Consider the following 17,118-nt stretch of genomic DNA (forward strand, 5'->3'; position numbering starts at 1 on the left):
GCCCAAGGTTAATGACAGAAATGCCAATCCCCTCCTGTAAGCACGCCTAGCACTATCTCTGAGTGTCCCTTCCAGCGTCATCTGTGAGCCTGGAAACAAGGGTGCAAGGCTGAAATGGGCCTTTGGAGTTGTCCTGCACACAGGGACAGAAAACCTTTTCCTTTTCTGGTGATGCAAGCAAACTGCCACGAGCTCCCATCAACAGAGCCCTGATTCTGAGTACTGGCATTGGAGAGATGATGAATGCCTGGTATCTGCACAGTGCAACATCCCTTCTCATCTTGGACTTAAGCCCAGAATATCCCAACCTCTGCTTTCTTTCAAAACAGCTTAACTAATATTTGCATTTCAAGGAAGGGGATCATGTTCTCTTCTTGTTTACTCCTATGGCCCATCTAAGGCTGAGAGCCAGAATGGCACAGTGGCAGTTGCATCCCACTGTAGCTGACAGCAGCATGATGTGCCCAAGAGCTTGTGTCAGAGCAGCAGGAATATTATGGAGAGTGGGAGCTGATCAGCTGAGCATTGAGAGCTGTGTTGAGCTGGGCTTGAAGTGTTTCCTTGGCTCCTTGTGTTGTTCACTCATCACTGATGCTCTAAACAAAGGCTTACAGGAGGGTGGTGAAAACAAGCAATGTGAAGTTTGCAGAGCAACGTTTTGCTGTCTCTTTCTGCTGCAGGAGGGAGAAATCGGGCCGAATTGTTCAGCTGAAATCAAGGTGACCTTCAAACCCCTGGAAGCACTGGAGTATGGAAGTGTGGCTTACTGCAGCATCTCAGGTGCAGCTCCTTTGCCCTGCCTCTCTCCCCCTCAGTGAAGCCATGGTGCCAGCCTGAGCCCACTGGGCTCCCATGGAAGTGCTGGGAAGGGTCCCTGGTCAGCAGGGCAGTGCTGGCACATCCCCTCTGGCCCTGCAGCTCCCAGGGAGTCTCCCGTGCCAGGCCAGGGCTCAGAATGCTGTGTGTGCCTGAGTGATCCCAGAACAGCCCAGGCAGTGCAGGGAGAGGTTTTCATGCCATGGCTTTGCCAGCATTCCCTCAAAGGCCAGAGAGCTCCAGAGCAGAACAGCTTTAGTGAACAAGCGCTCAGCCCCTGCAGGCCCCTGGCCTCCAGGATGGCTCCATTTGCCATGGATCCATCATCAGGAAGCAGGAGCTGAGTTAGAAATGGGCTCCCTGAGCCTGGACCACCTCCCAGTGCCCAGAGAGCAGCAGAGCAGAGGGGGCTGAGCCCCACTGAGCCCGGGCTGTTGGTAGAGGGAGCAGCCTTGGCCAGCAGCTGCTTCTCTCCCTGTGTGGCAGTTGTCACCTTGCAGCTCTCAGTCTGTGGCAATTGAACACAGTGCTGAGTGTCACAAGGGGAGCACTTGGGCAACAAAGTCCTCCTGGGCCAGGGAGTTTGGGAATTGCCAAACTCTGTAGGAGCTTTGTGCCTGCACTGAATGGATTTCAAAGCTCCTCTAGGTGCATGGGAAGGAAACCACAGAATCACAGTATGGTAAGGATGGAATAGACCTTAAAGATCATCCAGTCCCTAGGCCCCTGCCATAGGCAGGGACACCTCCCCCTAGAGCAGGGAGCTCCAAGCCCCATCCAGCCTGGCTTGGAACACTGTCAGGGCTGGAACCTCCACAACATCCCTGGGGAACATGCTCCAGTGCCTCACCACCCTCACAGGAAAAAATTCTTCCCTAATATCTCACCTACATCTCCTTTCTCTCCATTTCTACCCGTTACTCCTTTACCTGTCACTACAGGCACCAGAGATGTTTTAAACTCAGCAAACTGGTGGCTCAAATTGGAAAGCAGCCCAAGGAATGGGTTAGAAATTGCAAGTCAGCCTGAGGGGATATGTCCTGAGGGAAGAGAAGGGTCCATATCTTCTCCTGCAGCATCAGGAGCTGGTTGCATTCAGCTCAGAGTCGGGGACTAGCACTGAGGCAGCCTGGAAAATCCAGTGTAGCAGAGGGAATGATTGTACTGCAATGGACATCTCTCCCCAGGCCATGAGAGCAGGCTGCCCCTGCAGCTCAGAGGGGAAGGCCAAGGACCCTTGGTTGAACTCAGCTCTCCTACTCTGAACCTTGGGAATGTTTTCGTCAACACCCCCCATGTCTATGAGGTGAACAGCAGGGCTTGGGATGGATCCTGATGGCTCCTGAGGCAGCAGCAAGCCCGGTGCAGCTGTGGAATTGCTGCCAACCTGGGCAGCTGTGAGCAGGGAATATTTGATGGACTGCTGAAATCTTGGGGGTCACAAAGGTGTGTCTGTTGTTCCTGAAGCCCCAGTCCCTGCTTTTGGGCAGCCTTCCTTAGGGATCAGCTGGGAGGCTTCCTGCAAAACAACCCCTTGGCACATGAAACCAACACTGGCTCCAAAAGCTGCATGTTCAGAGGTTTTTGTGGCAGTGCCAGACACAAGGCACCTTTGGACTGGGCTCTGCAGAAGCAGCTGCAACAAACTGGCTGCCTTTGAGCTTCAGCCCACTGCCAACAGCTCCCAGCCAAGTGTCTTCTGCTTATTGCTGCAATCACAGGAAATCCTTGGGAGTTCTCTCCCTTGCTGACCAGTCCCTCACAGCACTTCAACCTTGGTGCATCTCTGGCTCTAGAAAGAGAAAAGTGTTCCTGGGAATAAAGCAAAGGGTTTTTCTACCTATTTGCCTCCCTCCCAGTAGAGTCAAGCTTGCAAAAACTTCATGAGGCACTGCATCATGGCAGAAACTTTCAAAATCTTGGCTGTGGATGGGAAAGACATGCTGAGTTTTCTCACCAAAACATGGTGCTCTCTGTACATTTTGATGCTGATGCCTCATTCTCAATGTATTGTTTTCATGGTCTGGGAAAAGGTGAATGAGCAGATGGTGCTGTTGGAGCTGTGCTCACTGGGGCAGCAGCAGCTCTGGGGTGATTCCCTAGGCAGCTGCAATCAGCCCACGTTGCTCTCAGCGCCAGCTCTCAATGCGCTTGGTGCTGCTGAGCAGAGGGGCACTGCTCTGTGTCCATGGGATAAGCCCAGGGTGACTGCAGTTCTGTGGAGTTGCCACTGCTCTACATGAAAACCCAAAGGCAGAACTTGCCTGTTGTATCTTTTGACTTCTGCCATTCAGCAGCACAAAGCATCTTCTGCCTTTTCTGGGTGTTCATTGCATCATTAGACAATAACTCACAAGAAAGGAAGATTCCACATGTATTTCCATTTTGCTTTCTTGCTGCTGCAGGTGAAACTGATGAACCAAGGAGCTATTGATGCTCCCTTCACCTGTCTCCCTTCAGCCACCAACCTGGGCTTGCTCTTCAAGTTTGCCCCCGAGGAGGGCATCATTGCAGCAGGTGGGAGCCAGGCTGTGCAGATCTCCTTCAGTGCCACCGTGCTGGGGAGCTTTGAGGAGGAGTTCCAGTTCAGTGTGGCTGGATCTCCTGTGCCTGCCATCCTGACCACCAAGTAAGGACCCTGGGAGCTGGGTGGGCACATCTGTGGCTGTCTCTGGGACATCCCCCACCTGCCTCCTTTTGGGGTGGAGCAGAGAAAAAAGGTGTTTCCTGAGGTCTGAATCTCTGCTCTGCTGCTGGCATTGCTTTAGTGTCAGGCTGCCTCCTGCCCTGTGTGGTAGCCGGGAGCTGGAATGACTCCTCCCTGCAGGGATCTCCCTGTGCCTTGGGCCATGGCAGGCAGTGGGATGGATCAGCTTTGGGCAGCAGCTGCTCTGGGATGTCCCACCTGAACACCCAGCAAGGCCCCCAGGGCTTTGCAGATGGGCCAGCCTGGCTGATTCTGCAGCAGCAGCAGTGTTTGTAAAACCTTGTGTGAATAATCCATGCCAGATGGGCAGCAGCAGCCTCAGCTCACCTCTCATGGCCATGCTGTGGGGCACAAGCTGTGCCCCCAGCTCCTGTGCACAGAGGGCTCTGGTGCCTCCTTTGCACAGCCAGCAAAGCGCTGATGTGGGAGTCAGGAACTGTGCCAAGGACTTGGGCACCATCCCGTGGGCTGGTGCCATGGCAAGAGACAATCCTGGCCCAGGCACAGGGAGAAGGGCGGATCATAGGGGAGGCAGAGCTCAGTGCTCAGCACCACAGCAGCGTGAGGCCTTCTCCCTGCCAGCCTGAGCTATGTGCTGCCAGGATAATGGAGTGGAAGCAGGAGAGCTGATGCTGGCTGCTCTGCAGCTTTGGAGCTGGGCTGCTGCTCTTGGGCAGCACTGGCTCAAGGCAGTGAAGAAATGAAAGCAATCTGCACTGGATGATACCAAAGAGATAAGGGAGATGGGTAAAGAAGAACAAGGAATATATTCCTTAGCAAGAGAAAAGTGGTGAGTAGGTGTGCCCATAGTGGAGAAACAATGACACTGCCTTTGTTTTTGGAGGAAAAGTGCTGCTTCTTTCATTTGGAAATCAAGAGGGAACCTTTCACCATCAAATAATTGATTCTCCTCTGTCCGTCCCCCAAAGTGGCCATGGGATATTTCTGCATAAGCAGCTTTCTCCTTGAGCAAGGGCAGGTGTCTCTTATTGAGATGTGCAGAGCAGAGCCAGGGACAGTCCTGTGAATACAATAGAGGACACAGCTCACTGGTTCTTGATTTTGAACCAAAAGGCAGAGTGGGCACTGATTGGCATCAGCCATGAAATCAACTGGTGAATGTTGTGCAGCTTCAAGTGCTGATTTCAGTGGATGTTGCTGGCTTTTGGAGTGTGTCTGTGTGAAGGTCCACCTGAAATAAACGGGTGACGAATGATTTTTGGGTGCAAAAATAACCAACAAGAGGCACAGGGGTTTTGCAGTAACAAATCAACAAGGTGCAGTTTTATTGATTATAACCACAGCTAAATATGCATTTGGTTAAGGGATCCGGGGAAGAGAAGGGTAAGACAAGGAAAAGGGGAGGAAAGAAGGTCAGGGAATGGGGTATAGCTACCAAAACGTGATGTCTTCAGGGTCCCGCCGCCGAAACTCACTGGTACACGTCTTGGGGAGATCTCAAAGGACAGTCGGGCCGAACCCCAATATATATACTGTTCTTGGTTGGGGGAAGGTAACTGAAATTAGGTTTCCATGGAGGGGAGAAGTCCATTATTTTCATGGCCGAATGCTCACAGGTACGTTAGGGTTTTTCCCCCTCCCTGAGTTGGGAGGGAGTACAGTCCAGGGGGGTGCCATGGGGGTGCCATGGGGGTGTCAATAGGGTGCCAGAGGGGTTCTTGGTTCCTTGATGAGGGGATTCGCATCTCTGTTGGTCTGTCACGGTGGTTGAAGACAGGCAAGAGGGGTCTTCTCATGGAGCGGAGGGGAACCACCCCAGAGCTCAGTCTAGCCAGGTCAGGAGTTTGGAAGAAAGTCCAGTTCAATTGTCCAGAAAAGGACAGCATGCCCCCTCCGAGTACAGCATGGTGTGTTCTGCAATCACTTGTGAACACACTAGATAAGCAGGAGACTTTCTTTCCCAACCGGCTCAGCAGCTTTAACCCTTCGGTAGTCTTTTCTCATGACAATTGTGAGGCAAAAAATGAAGGATTTTCGGATGGACTTCTACACGACCCCGTGACTCACGATTGTCTTGAGGAATCTTCATCAGCTGAGCTCTAGAGTGTCTTCGAAACTCGTTGCACGTCGGTAGCATAACCCCGGAAAAGTAGGGATGACAGGGGAGAGGGGGTAAAAGGGGAAGAGAAGGAAAAGAAAGAGGGAAAAAGGGAACCAACAAACATAAACATAATTATTATTGATCATCATAACACTTCACATGTGGTTATTTGTTACAACAATTTCAAAAAATTATGATTAATTTTAACAATTTCAAAAAATATTAATCAGTTAAAGCAATATCATTTGTTTAACAATTTTAAAATCATTAAAACAAATCACAAATAATCAAAATAACAAACAAATCATAATATAATCATCGTCTTTTAAAATTATTTTCTAAGAATTAAAGTAACTTTCTGTAAGTCATACTTGATATTTAAGAAGTTGTTCTAAAGCACATGTGCTTGATTCGTAACCGTTTCGTATCAAGTGTTTTGGGGACATCTATTGTATAGAGTACATCAGCTAAGCGGTGTGCATTGACTACAGCTGACAGTTTCTTAAGCTTTTTCATCATTCTCCAATTCAAAATGAATAGGGCTGCTGACAAGATAAAGCCAAGCGTAACTAGGGTCAAAAGAACAACAATTGGATGGCACACACTGTTCAGAATACCTGTGGCAGTAGGTGACCACCCAAAGCAAGTATCCCACCACCTATGCTCAGCATCCTGTTTTACCCTCTCCATAACCCAGTGTATTTGTCTCACGTTGTGATGAACAGTCACCAGGGTCTTCTGTCCGCTCTCCTTGATTTTCTCGAGGATGTCAATCAGGTCTTGATGGAGCAATAGTTGTCTCACGAGGGTGAGATTCATTCCGATAGGAGTGGGCATCAGCTTCTGGATCAGCGTGTAGTTGGATTGCAGTAGGTGGTGAGAAGTAACTGGAGCTTCATAAGAGAAATCGCGTCCTACTATCTTAGTAAAGTTACAAGCACAAAAGTTTGAATGATTCTTTGCATCTACCACAACATCTTCTACAAAGACAGAATCACATGTCCTTCTAAAGCATGCACAGCCATTGCCTATGTATATAAGAACTGTCTGGGTATCCTCATGTGGACGAATCTCGAAATGACAGATGTTCTGCTCTGTGTCCAAACATATCCTGAGCTACAATTGCATTGCTTTCACAGATAAACCCTTGCTTGTCTCGGACAATACAAGTTTCCAGGTTAACAGTTTGCCATTTGTCATCGACCTGATGGGCCCATCCCCTATGTTCAGTAGGATAGAGAACATCTCCGTCATGATTTAATCCTAATGCAATAGCAGGGAAGACCAAATGTACAGAGGCATTGCGTATGGTTAGAACAAAAGCAGTGGCTGTGTTTGAAATGGGATCATAGGTAAAGTTCACCAGGTTCCACCAGGATTGGAATTCTCTTTCAAATTCAGTGGCACTGTCCCAGATTATTTTCCGAATTTCTGTGGGGAAGGTGCCTTCCTCGCCCTCTCTTATAATTGCAGCAGAGACAGATTGCATCCACAATTGTGCCTGGATACAGCTGAGGGCTAAGGAAACATTGTTCTGTGTAGCACTAAGTGCATCAATTACCAATTTGTGATCATTCACATTCACTCTTTCCCAATTTGGCAAAATGTTTGACAGCAGCCACTGGTGTGTCCCTAAGGCTGACAGAGATGACCTCAGTGGTTGCTGCAATCCGGTCAGGTCTCTAGTTGTAGCAGCCAATTTGTTCATTAGTACTTCAGAGTCAATGCTATTCAGAATTCCCAATCCTGTACCCACAACACCGGTCATATCCCTTGGTGTCCTCTTAAAGGAGCTTCGTTTCCCAAGCCAAGTGGTCCAGCCTTCAAAAGAGGTTTGCAGGAACGGAGAACAGGCTGGTTCAATGTCTGAAACATTGTTCTGCATTAGCAATTTTACCTGTTTGAGAGACCATGCCGGATTGAACAATATTTGTTGTTGGCCAGTTTTCCTGATCACATAAGGTCCAATCTCGAAAATTATCGGGATGAGTGTGACTGGTGGTATGGGTGAAGTGGTAACAGTGGCGACAGTGGGAGCAGTGGTTTCAACATTAATTACAAATTTAAAAGAAAGGCCTTGAGTATCCTTGGCCCAGAGACAAATTACCTCTGTAGTGCCGGTTAATGTGAAACTGTACCAGCAATCCCGTACGCTTGGGTGCGTGCAGATTTGCTGCTGTTCGTTTTCCCGATCTGTGGAAACACTGATTGACCTCGCTTTGCTGTAATTAGACCCATTAACCATTCGGCACCCAACACTAATTTTCTCACCCACTGTTCCTTGAATCTGCCAGGTTTTGTGTCTTTCCCATTTTGTCTGGTGTACAACATATCCTCATGTGTAACTACTGTTAGCAAGTTCAGACCCGTGACATCTCCCATAGATCCGGTGGTTTGCAGGAAGGCATGAGACCAGGGCCACTCGAAGGAGTTCCCTGCTGCTCCTGCCATTCGGGATGTGAAGTTAGAAAAAAGGCTCTCACTTAGGGTCTGAGAGAGTGTAATTACAGCACTCGGTGTGGGTTTTGGTACAGTATTTATCTTAAATGTGTAAACCAAGCCTCTTAGTCCTAATGGACTAGCTGTGTCATTCTCCCAGCGACATGTCACGTAAGTGGGTTTGGCCAAAGTAAAACTGTACCAGCAATCAAATGATTCATCTTTACAATCTTTTGTAATTGCAACATTGGTGGTTTTGGTACTAGAAACATAACTACCAACATGTTCCTGGCGACAACACAGAGTAAGGGGACTTTCTATTTTGGAACACCCGCATTTCTTTGTGGGACACAATCTTGCTGAGGGGATGTTCAGATAATTCTTTCCGCCTGCTTCCATAAAATTTCCAGCAATTATGATGGAGGTGACCTTTTCATGGAGGGTTCCTTCCACTTTTCGGCATGTTACCAGAATTGACTCACCAACCATTCCCATCAGGGTTCTCATCAACTCATTCTGGTCCCACCTCCACTCATTCGGGCGGTACACCTTGGAGTCATGATGCACTAGGGTTGCCAGACTCGGGTAACGGCCCTTAGGATAGGTTCCGAGGGCACTGGTGTGCTGAACAATGGCTTCAAGCCACAGCTGCTCACCAGGGGGTTGTCCATGAAATTGCGGTAAAATACAGAAAAGGAGTAGCAAGGTTATCATGTTTTCAGATGATTCTCATGTCCCTCGGGGTTCACCTGTAAAAGCAAGAACAACAAAAAATCCTGCCACTGAGAGGCAGAAAGGAGTTTAAAATGAGGGGATTATCCAGCGTGTGTGTATGCGGTGCTCTTTTCCAAGAGCGTCAGAGGCTACCCATGCATATTTATTCAGAGGGGTTTTCAGCACAAGTGGTACCTCACCCACCGAGGGGAGGTCCACTAAGACAGGTTGTCCAGGGTAATGTGATGGATTGTTTGCATCGTCGGGACCTTCCAGCGAAGGGATGATGCTTGGAGGTGTGGGGTAAAAAGCAGTGACTTTGGGGCAGCCATTCACCCCCCACCTGCTATTTACCCCTTTAACAGCTTCCCACAGTCGACAGTCCCAGCTTGCTTTGTGGGGCTTAAGGAACCGCTTTAAAAGGCCATTTGTCCTTTCTATAATCCCGTTAGCCTGAGGGTAGTAAGGAGTGTGAAAAATCCACTTTATGCCTTCGGCTTTGGCCCAATCTTGAACCACCTTGGCAGTAAAGTGAGACCCGTTGTCAGACTGAATTTCTTACGGCTTTGGAAAAGTTCCAAACCACCCCTGCAAAGCTTTAACTGTATTTTCACCTGTGGCCCTTTTAAAAGCATCAGCTTTTACTAACCCAGATACAATTTCCACTCCTACTAACACAAAATGTTTATCTCCTGATTTCTTAAAAGGACCTGTCACGCATCCCACAAGCCTTTACCTTTCCTCAAATGCAGAGGGTCATCCTCTAAAGGATGCCTTTCCAGTCGCTTGCGGCACTGTTCGCAGGCCGATATGCATGCTTTAAACATTTCCCTGGTGACTGGCCAGCCGCGGGCGTGTGCTTCTTGGTACAGATCTTTGTCACCTGTGTGCTGCCTTTTTACATGTAACCATTCTAACAGTTGATTCCAATCCTCTGAAATAGTTTTTTTTTTTCAGGGGGCTAAGCCTTGCTAGTTCATCAACTTTGTTGTTCCATTCACCTGCTTGATTCCCATCTGTTTGATGAGAAGCTACCCAACCAACCAGAAAGTTTCCTTTACTGGTGATTTCTAGGATTTCTTTCCACTTATCTTTCTGCCACACTGGGATTCTGTTAACTTCCCAGCCATTCAGTTGCCAGAAAGGGAGCCACTCAGTGCAGCCTTTGTATACCGCATATGAATCAGTATAGATGTAAACAGGAGAAGTGTTTTGTGCCTCACGCTGGAAAACACTCCAGAGGGCTATGAGTTCTCCTACCTGAGCGCTGCCCTCCCCTTCTGTGATAATCTTTTCACCAGATGAAATATGTAAGGCAGCCGCCTTATATTTCCATATTTTTCCTTCCCGCTTTGAGGAAGCATCTGTAAACCAACAGTTTGCTGCTATTTCAGGTGAGAATGGTGGTGCTATTTTTATTACAGAAGCAGGTTTGTCTTGGCTACTATCGAGGCTTTCAGTGTCTTGTATTGCCAAGAATTTTGCAGCACCTTCTGTGACAGAAAAGCTATTGCAGAAATACTCTATTTGAACATACCATTTCCTGACTGATGACTTTTGAGCTATGCCGTCAGGTGGAGGGGTCCCGTTTGTGACAGTTTTAATTACCTTGAAGGGACCTCTCAAGATGATAGCTTGCTGCCGTGTGATTTTTTCTACTTCAATGAGAGCTAAGCTAACAACAAACAATCCTTTTTCCCAGGTAGTGTATCTTTTTTCAGCATCTTTAAAACCATGGGAAAAGAAGCTGACAGGCCTTGTTGGGCCTTCGGGACCTCGCTGCCAGATGTGTATTGATAGCCCTGAGGAGGCAAATCCCCATTCCACTTGGAAAAGGTCTTTAGGATGGATGGGCCCCAATGCCTGATGTACAGTGGCTTCAAAAATCAATAACTGCAGTGCTTCCTCCTGAGAAGGAGTCCAATCCCATTTGATTCCTTTCCTCAGTAAATTGTAAAGGGGCCTAGCAATGATTGAGAAATCTGGGATGTGTTTCCTCCAGAATACTAACAGTCCTAAGGCTTGCTGGAGGTCTTTTTTGTTTTCAGGCATTTTCATCTGTTCTAGAGAAGTTAAAGTGTCAGGTGGGATGCATGTGCTGCCAGATCGCCACCAAATTCCCAGGAATTTCACTTCCTGAGAAGGCTTTTGGATTTTCTCTGAGGGGATCTTTAAATCAATGCTCTCCAGATGAGATATTATATTCTGCTGGAGATCCCCCACCTCTTTAATTTCCTCTCCTCCTACCAAAATGTCATCAATGTATTGGTACACAGCTACAGTGTCAGTTTTTTTCTAATTCTTTTGCTAAAGCATGATGTGCTAGTGTTGGAGAGTGTTTGTATCCCCCCTGAGGGAGTCTGGTGAATGTGTACTGTTGTCCCTCCCATGTGAATGCAAAGCGATCCATGTCCTCTGGCTGTATAGGTATCATGAAGAAGATGTCTTTGACATCTATGGTTGCCATGATTGTGTGAGCCTTTTCTTGTATTGATGTTATCAGTTCAGCTAAATTTGGCACTGCTGCAGTCAGAGGGTCAGTGTTGGCATTCAGCCTACGGTAATCAACCGTAAGCCTCCACTTCCCGTTAGGCTTTCGGACAGGCCACACGGGTGAATTGTATGGGGAGTGTGTGTTAACAATTATTCCTTGATCACACAATTCCTGAATAACTGATTTGATGCCTTCTCTAGCTCCAGAAGGCAAGGGATACTGTTTCACATTGATTGTTTTACTGTAAGGCAGTGCAGGTGCGGTCTGAAGCAGTCTAATGTTAAGTTGTGGACTGCCAAAAGACCACAGGAAACCCTCAGTGTCTTCCCACTGCCTTCCTGAGAGGACATCCATTCCTAGCAGATTATTCGGGATGTCCCCAATTACCATTTTGATAATCAATTGATTTTCTTCTCCAGGGAGTGTTACTTTGACTAAAGCAACGTTCATGGGTTCTATGGTTCCTAAAGCATTAAGAACGCAGCATTGCTTTTTTGTTGGAACAACTCCACACTTCTGGGCATCTCTATGTGTTAGCGCAGAGATCTGGGCTCCCGTATCAACAATGTAGGTTATCAGAACTTTTTTGGGACCCGTGATTGCTGTGATTAACATGTCTCCTGATTTATTTTTTGTGAGCCTTCGTAAGTAAACCCAACCTCCACCCCTTCGCTCACCTGTAAGTGGTGGAGATATTAGTTTCCTGAAAGCTCTGTTGGTGAAGATTCACTGTTTGTGTTTTGGGGTATGGGCGGGTGGGCAGTTATGTTGCTTAGATTCTGTGAAAGAAGTTGCGAAAGAGTTACTTCTGGCTTACTGCTGGTGCTTTTCAGGAGACACGCAGCCAGGGTTTCACTGTCCAAGTTCTGTGAAAGAAGCTGAGAAAGAGTTAATTTTGGTTCACTGGCTGTGTTCTGAGGGAGAGGCTGAGATGCAGCCTCACTGCCCAGATTCCGAGGCAGGGTTAACTTTGGCTCATTGCCTGTGTTCTGTGTGAAAGACTGTGATGTATTTTGTGTACTGAACTGTGTATTAGTAGGAGTGTTTGTTAATTTCTGGTGAGGGAGGGGGATCGGTGCACTGGGCTGGGTATTTGATCTCATAAAATTCCAGTTAGTTATGATTTTCTGCAATTTTTCAAGTGGTAAACCATCCATTATGTCCCGGGGAACCCCTTTCTTTATTCCCAGCATCCACCAGCGTTGTCTGTTGGAAATCTGTTTTCTTGGTTCTATGTTTTCAGTGTTAGGGGTTCCCATAAACTGGACATCTTTTGTTTTTTCAGATTTTTCTTCCAGGGTTTTTACAGGCCTATACTGTCTACAATAGTTTATTAAATCAACTGCTACCTCACTCCATGTCCAAGTCTTGCGGTTACTGTTAGATGTATCAGATGGTGTTGTGTGAGTCTGTGTTGGTGTGTAGGGTGAAGGTGCAGTGTCAGTGGACTCAGACTGATCAGTGGAGTTGTTAAGAAGTCTTTCTAATCTATCTGTTGGGCTTAGAGCCATAACTGTTTTCTGAATAGTGATTGCGGTTGATTTCAATGTTTCTGGAAGCCCACGAATTAAAGGGGTCATAATTTCAGGCTTCACAGGCAATTGCATTGGGGATTCAAAACCAGGAATTAATTTTTTCTCATGAATCATTTGCAAACATGCAGCTTTTTGTACACTTTCTAGGATTTGGTCAGGGGTAGCGGCAATTGCTAAGGGATCACCCCTTTCCAGGGGATTTATTCCCCCGGCCCAATAGGCTGCACGTTGTGTTAGAGACCAGGAGTCACGCTTATCTCCTGTTGTTAGGAAAACACCGTGTCCCCAGTAACCACTGGCTTCTTGTTCAGTTAACTTAATCTGGTCTCCGCCAGTGAGGGACACATGGAACACATATTCCATTTCTGATTCGTGGGGAAGGCGACCGAATTCCTTTTTCAATTTAGCTAATTCGGTAGCACTGAATGGTGTTTGTTTGGTTGTTATGTGGGGATCCATGTCTTCATCATTAATGTAATTATATTCAGTTTTAATAAAAGGTCTCAAATGAGGACAACAATTTTTCCCCACAATTTTTAGCTGTTTCAGATTCTTTTTGTTTTACTGCCTCGAGTTCTTTGTAAGGATAAATCTTTTTAATGTAAGGTGTTACTTTTTCTTCCTCCTCTGTAGAGGAGTTGATTTTGTGTATGGCTTTGGTGTGTTCTTCCCTAAGAGCAGCTTGCAGCATGTAAATTTCATTTCTGTCCTCATTTAACTGTTTTTGCAAAATTTCAACCAAATTTTGAAGGGAATCTATAATTACCATTTCCTCAGTTCTCCGTTTACAGCGGTTTTCTATGGCTGCAGTAAGACATGCTCCAAGAACTGAGCAAAGAATGTTTTTATTTTTACCCATTTTAAATTTTGATTCATATGCAGAGAACATATTCTATCAATGACATTTTCCAAATTAAACCAATTGTTCTCTGCCCAAGTTTCTCCTCCAGATGACCGTTTGGCATGGTATTTAGCAAGCAACGTGTAAAAGTCAGCTTTTGCTTTAGGATTGAGATTTTCACTCATTTTGTGTGAATGGACTAGGACTATACCAGGGAGCTGATTTGTGAACTCAAGTTACACAATCCTACAGAGTTCTGTTCCACTCTGTCTCCCTAGATAGCTGAAGAAACCAAATCTGTCTGGAGGGCACTATTTTAATTGCTTCAGTTTGTCCCTTCCTTTCCAGACAGTCTAGACGCACACACTCACACACACACAAATGTTTTCTCTGTGAGGGGACCAGAAACCTAGAACAGGGAAAAGCCACTCAGCCTTCGCTGGGCCGCCCCTCGCTCCCTGTGTAGGTGAAGGGACAATATCTGTCTAAAAGGCACTGCTTAATTACTTCAAGTCTGCCCCTTCCCTTTTAGACAGTCCAGGTACACAAAATAAAGCAGTAAAAAAAAACAGTAACAGGTTCAAATTCAGCTCAAAAACAAAAGTAACAGGTTCAGATTAAATTCAAATACAACAACAACAACAACAACAGTATCAATATCAGTATCAATATCAGTAACAGCATCAATATCATGATCAGGAGAAGTATCAGTGTCAGTGTCCGTGCCGGTAAAATCAGTATCAGAAATGACAGTAACAATTTCCCCTGCTTTTGCACCGAAAAATCTTTTGTGTCAATTCTGGAGCCTCTGTGCTCAATCGAGCGTGAGATTTGGCTTTGGCGTGTGTAGTCTGTGAGAGGTTAAAAACTACACAAAACCTGAAAAATCTCACTGGCTGCTGGAATCCTTGTCCGTGACGCCAATTATGTGAAGGTCCGCCCGAAATAAATGGGTGACGAATGATTTTTGGGTGCAAAAATAACCAACAAGAGGCACAGGGGTTTTGCAGTAACAAATCAACAAGGTGCAGTTTTATTGATTATAACCACAGCTAAATATGCATTTGGTTAAGGGATCCGGGGAAGAGAAGGGTAAGACAAGGAAAAGGGGAGGAAAGAAGGTCAGGGAATGGGGTATAGCTACCAAAACGTGATGTCTTCAGGGTCCCGCCGCCGAAACTCGCTGGTACACGTCTTGGGGAGATCTCAAAGGACAGTCGGGCCGAACCCAAATATATATACTGTTCTTGGTTGGGGGAAGGTAACTGAAATTAGGTTTCCATGGAGGGGAGAAGTCCATTGTTTTCATGGCCGAATGCTCACAGGTACGTTAGGGTTTTTCCCCCTCCCTGAGTTGGGAGGGAGTACAGTCCCAGTCTCTGGAAGGAGGTTGCCAGGGGGGGTGCCATGGGGGTGCCATGGGGGTGTCAATAGGGTGCCAGAGGGGTTCTTGGTTCCTTGATGAGGGGATTCGCATCTCTGTTGGTCCGTCATGGTGGTTGAAGACAGGCAAGAGGGGTCTTCTCATGGAGCGGAGGGGAACCACCCCAGAGCTCAGTCTAGCCAGGTCAGGAGTTTGGAAGAAAGTCCAGTTCAATTGTCCAGAAAAGGACAGCATGCCCCCTCCGAGTACAGCATGGCGTGTTCTGCAAACATCACTTGTGAACACACTAGATAAGCAGGAGACTTTCTTTCCCAACCGGCTCAGCAGCTTTAACCCTTCGGTAGTCTTTTCTCATGACAATTGTGAGGCAAAAAATGAAGGATTTTCGGATGGACTTCTACAGTCTGCTGAGTTCAAGGGCAGGTGAGGTGCTGTGCTAGATTCAGGACAGCCAAGTTTGGTTGTTGAAGCTCTTGCTCTTGGCTGTGCCAGCTGGTGCACTGCTGACAAGCTGGTCCTTTCCTTTAGGATTCATCTGTGCCCTGGGTAGAACTGTTGCTGCTCTTTTCAGAGGATGTTTGGGAATGCCCTGGACTTGTGTCTCAGAACTGTGTCTGTAATGAATTTGTGGGTCAAACTCTCTTGAGAAAGCTCCTGCATGGGAACAGCAGTTGCAGCTCAGAAGGAGCAAAGCAGGGAAACTGTGGCTGGAAGGGCTGCTTACAGAAGTTTGTGCGGACACCTTGATGTCCATGCCATTGCAGATGGGGAAACTGAGGCACGGAGCCATGTCTGGGTGTGTGTTCAGGGTCCTTCATGGGACCCCCAGCAACCCGGGGTCTTCTCCTGCCTGCCCTGGGCCCAGAGCCCATCAGGGGCTGTTGGCTGCTGCCCCTTGGCTGGAGCTGCCTCCTGTGCCCAGGGCCCTGTGCTGAGCACACGGGGCTGTGTTGGTTTGAAACCCCGGGTGCCCCGAGCCCGGGTTTTGTGCCCCCGAGCCACAACAGCCAGACCATTGCAATGCCTTTAACCGAGCCATTGCCTGCTCTGTCCTCGGCCTGCAGGGGCAGCGTCACTGCACCGAGTTTTCACTTCGACCTCGCTGAGCTCGACTTCGGGGACATCTCCTTTGGTGAATGTTCCCTGGGCTGGGACACAGCCTCAGGGATGTGTGCCTTCCAACAGAAAAGCATCCCTCACTCCTGCTCTGCCCCAGCAGCCTCTTCAGGCTGTGAACTGCAGGGCTGCTGCTGCTGCCTCAGGGGGCATTTTGCCATTGTGAGATCCAATGGAAGCAAGGAATAGAAAGGCAGTATTTTCTGGTGTGTCTGTGCTGCTTTAAAAGACAGATGTCTGCCAAGGAAGGGGGGAATCTTCCTGCAATGGAAAGATGAGCCCCTCCCTCCAAATGATTATCCCTTTGAAATGACAGGGCTCCCAGGCAAAACTGTGGGAAAAGGAATAGCAGTTCTTTGCTAGACTATCTCAGGAGAGCACAGACAAGAAGGCAAGAACAGACATTTCCCAGATGCCAAGTCCTGTTTTTCCCCTTTGGTGGAGTTCTGGTCACAGCAGGAGGAGCTGTGGGCTCTGGCAGGGCAGTGATCCCCCCCCCAGCCGGTGCGGGAAGGGAAGGGAAGGGAAGGGAAGGGAAGGGAAGGGAAGGGAAGGGAAGGGAAGGGAAGGGAAGGGAAGGGAAGGGAAGGGAAGGGAAGGGAAGGGAAGGGAAGGGAAGGGAAGGGAAGGGAAGGGAAGGGAAGGGAAGGGAAGGGAAGGGAAGGGAAGGGAAGGGAAGGGAAGGGAAGGAGGAAATGCTCCTTTTGCAAAGCCCCAGAGGGCAGGGGGATGCGGGCAGTGCCCAGCAGCCGCAGCAGCAGCGGGGCAGGCAGGCAGGGTTGGTGCTAGCGCTGAACTGCAGCCAGGGCAGCCCCGGGCCAAGCACAAACCCTCCCGCAGCAGCAGCGGCCGAGCTGCGACCCCCGAGCGGGAGGAAGGGAAGCTCCGCTCCCTGCCCAGCCTCAGCTCCCACTGCACAGCCGCCCACGGCATCACGCCACAACTCCCAAAAACCCCCAAGGGAAAAGCCCAGCCCAGGGCCAAAACCGCCCAAAACCCCCCAGAACCCC

At 48.0% G+C, this 17,118-nt stretch overlaps 1 protein-coding gene across 3 annotated transcripts; it reads right to left on the minus strand.

Annotated features, from left to right (window-relative positions):
* Positions 1-4,777: 4,777 nt before the first annotated feature.
* LOC134413832 (uncharacterized) lies at positions 4,778-15,861 on the minus strand. Of its 3 annotated transcripts, none has more exons than XM_063147873.1 (2): positions 11,910-15,861; positions 4,778-8,806 (listed from the first exon to the last, which is right to left on the minus strand). In XM_063147873.1, the coding sequence occupies exon 1, from the start codon at positions 13,224-13,226 to the stop codon at positions 11,928-11,930; it is 1,299 nt and encodes a 432-aa protein (XP_063003943.1). In that variant the 5' UTR covers positions 13,227-15,861; the 3' UTR covers positions 4,778-8,806; positions 11,910-11,927. The 3 variants fall into 3 exon arrangements, with proteins under 3 accessions (XP_063003943.1, XP_063003945.1, XP_063003946.1); XM_063147875.1 differs by having other exon boundaries at positions 4,778-8,773; positions 14,753-15,618; XM_063147876.1 differs by having other exon boundaries at positions 14,753-15,618.
* Between the last annotated feature and the right edge of the window lie 1,257 nt (positions 15,862-17,118).

The sequence above is a fragment of the Melospiza melodia genome, unplaced genomic scaffold (genome assembly GCF_035770615.1).
Source record: "Melospiza melodia melodia isolate bMelMel2 unplaced genomic scaffold, bMelMel2.pri scaffold_54, whole genome shotgun sequence".
NCBI lineage: Eukaryota > Metazoa > Chordata > Aves > Passeriformes > Passerellidae > Melospiza > Melospiza melodia.

What these genes read in the sequence shown, in the direction of transcription:
- LOC134413832 (XM_063147873.1), bottom strand. Translation starts at nt 13,226, where the DNA reads ATGGATCCCCACATAACAACCAAACAAACACCATTCAGTGCTACCGAA.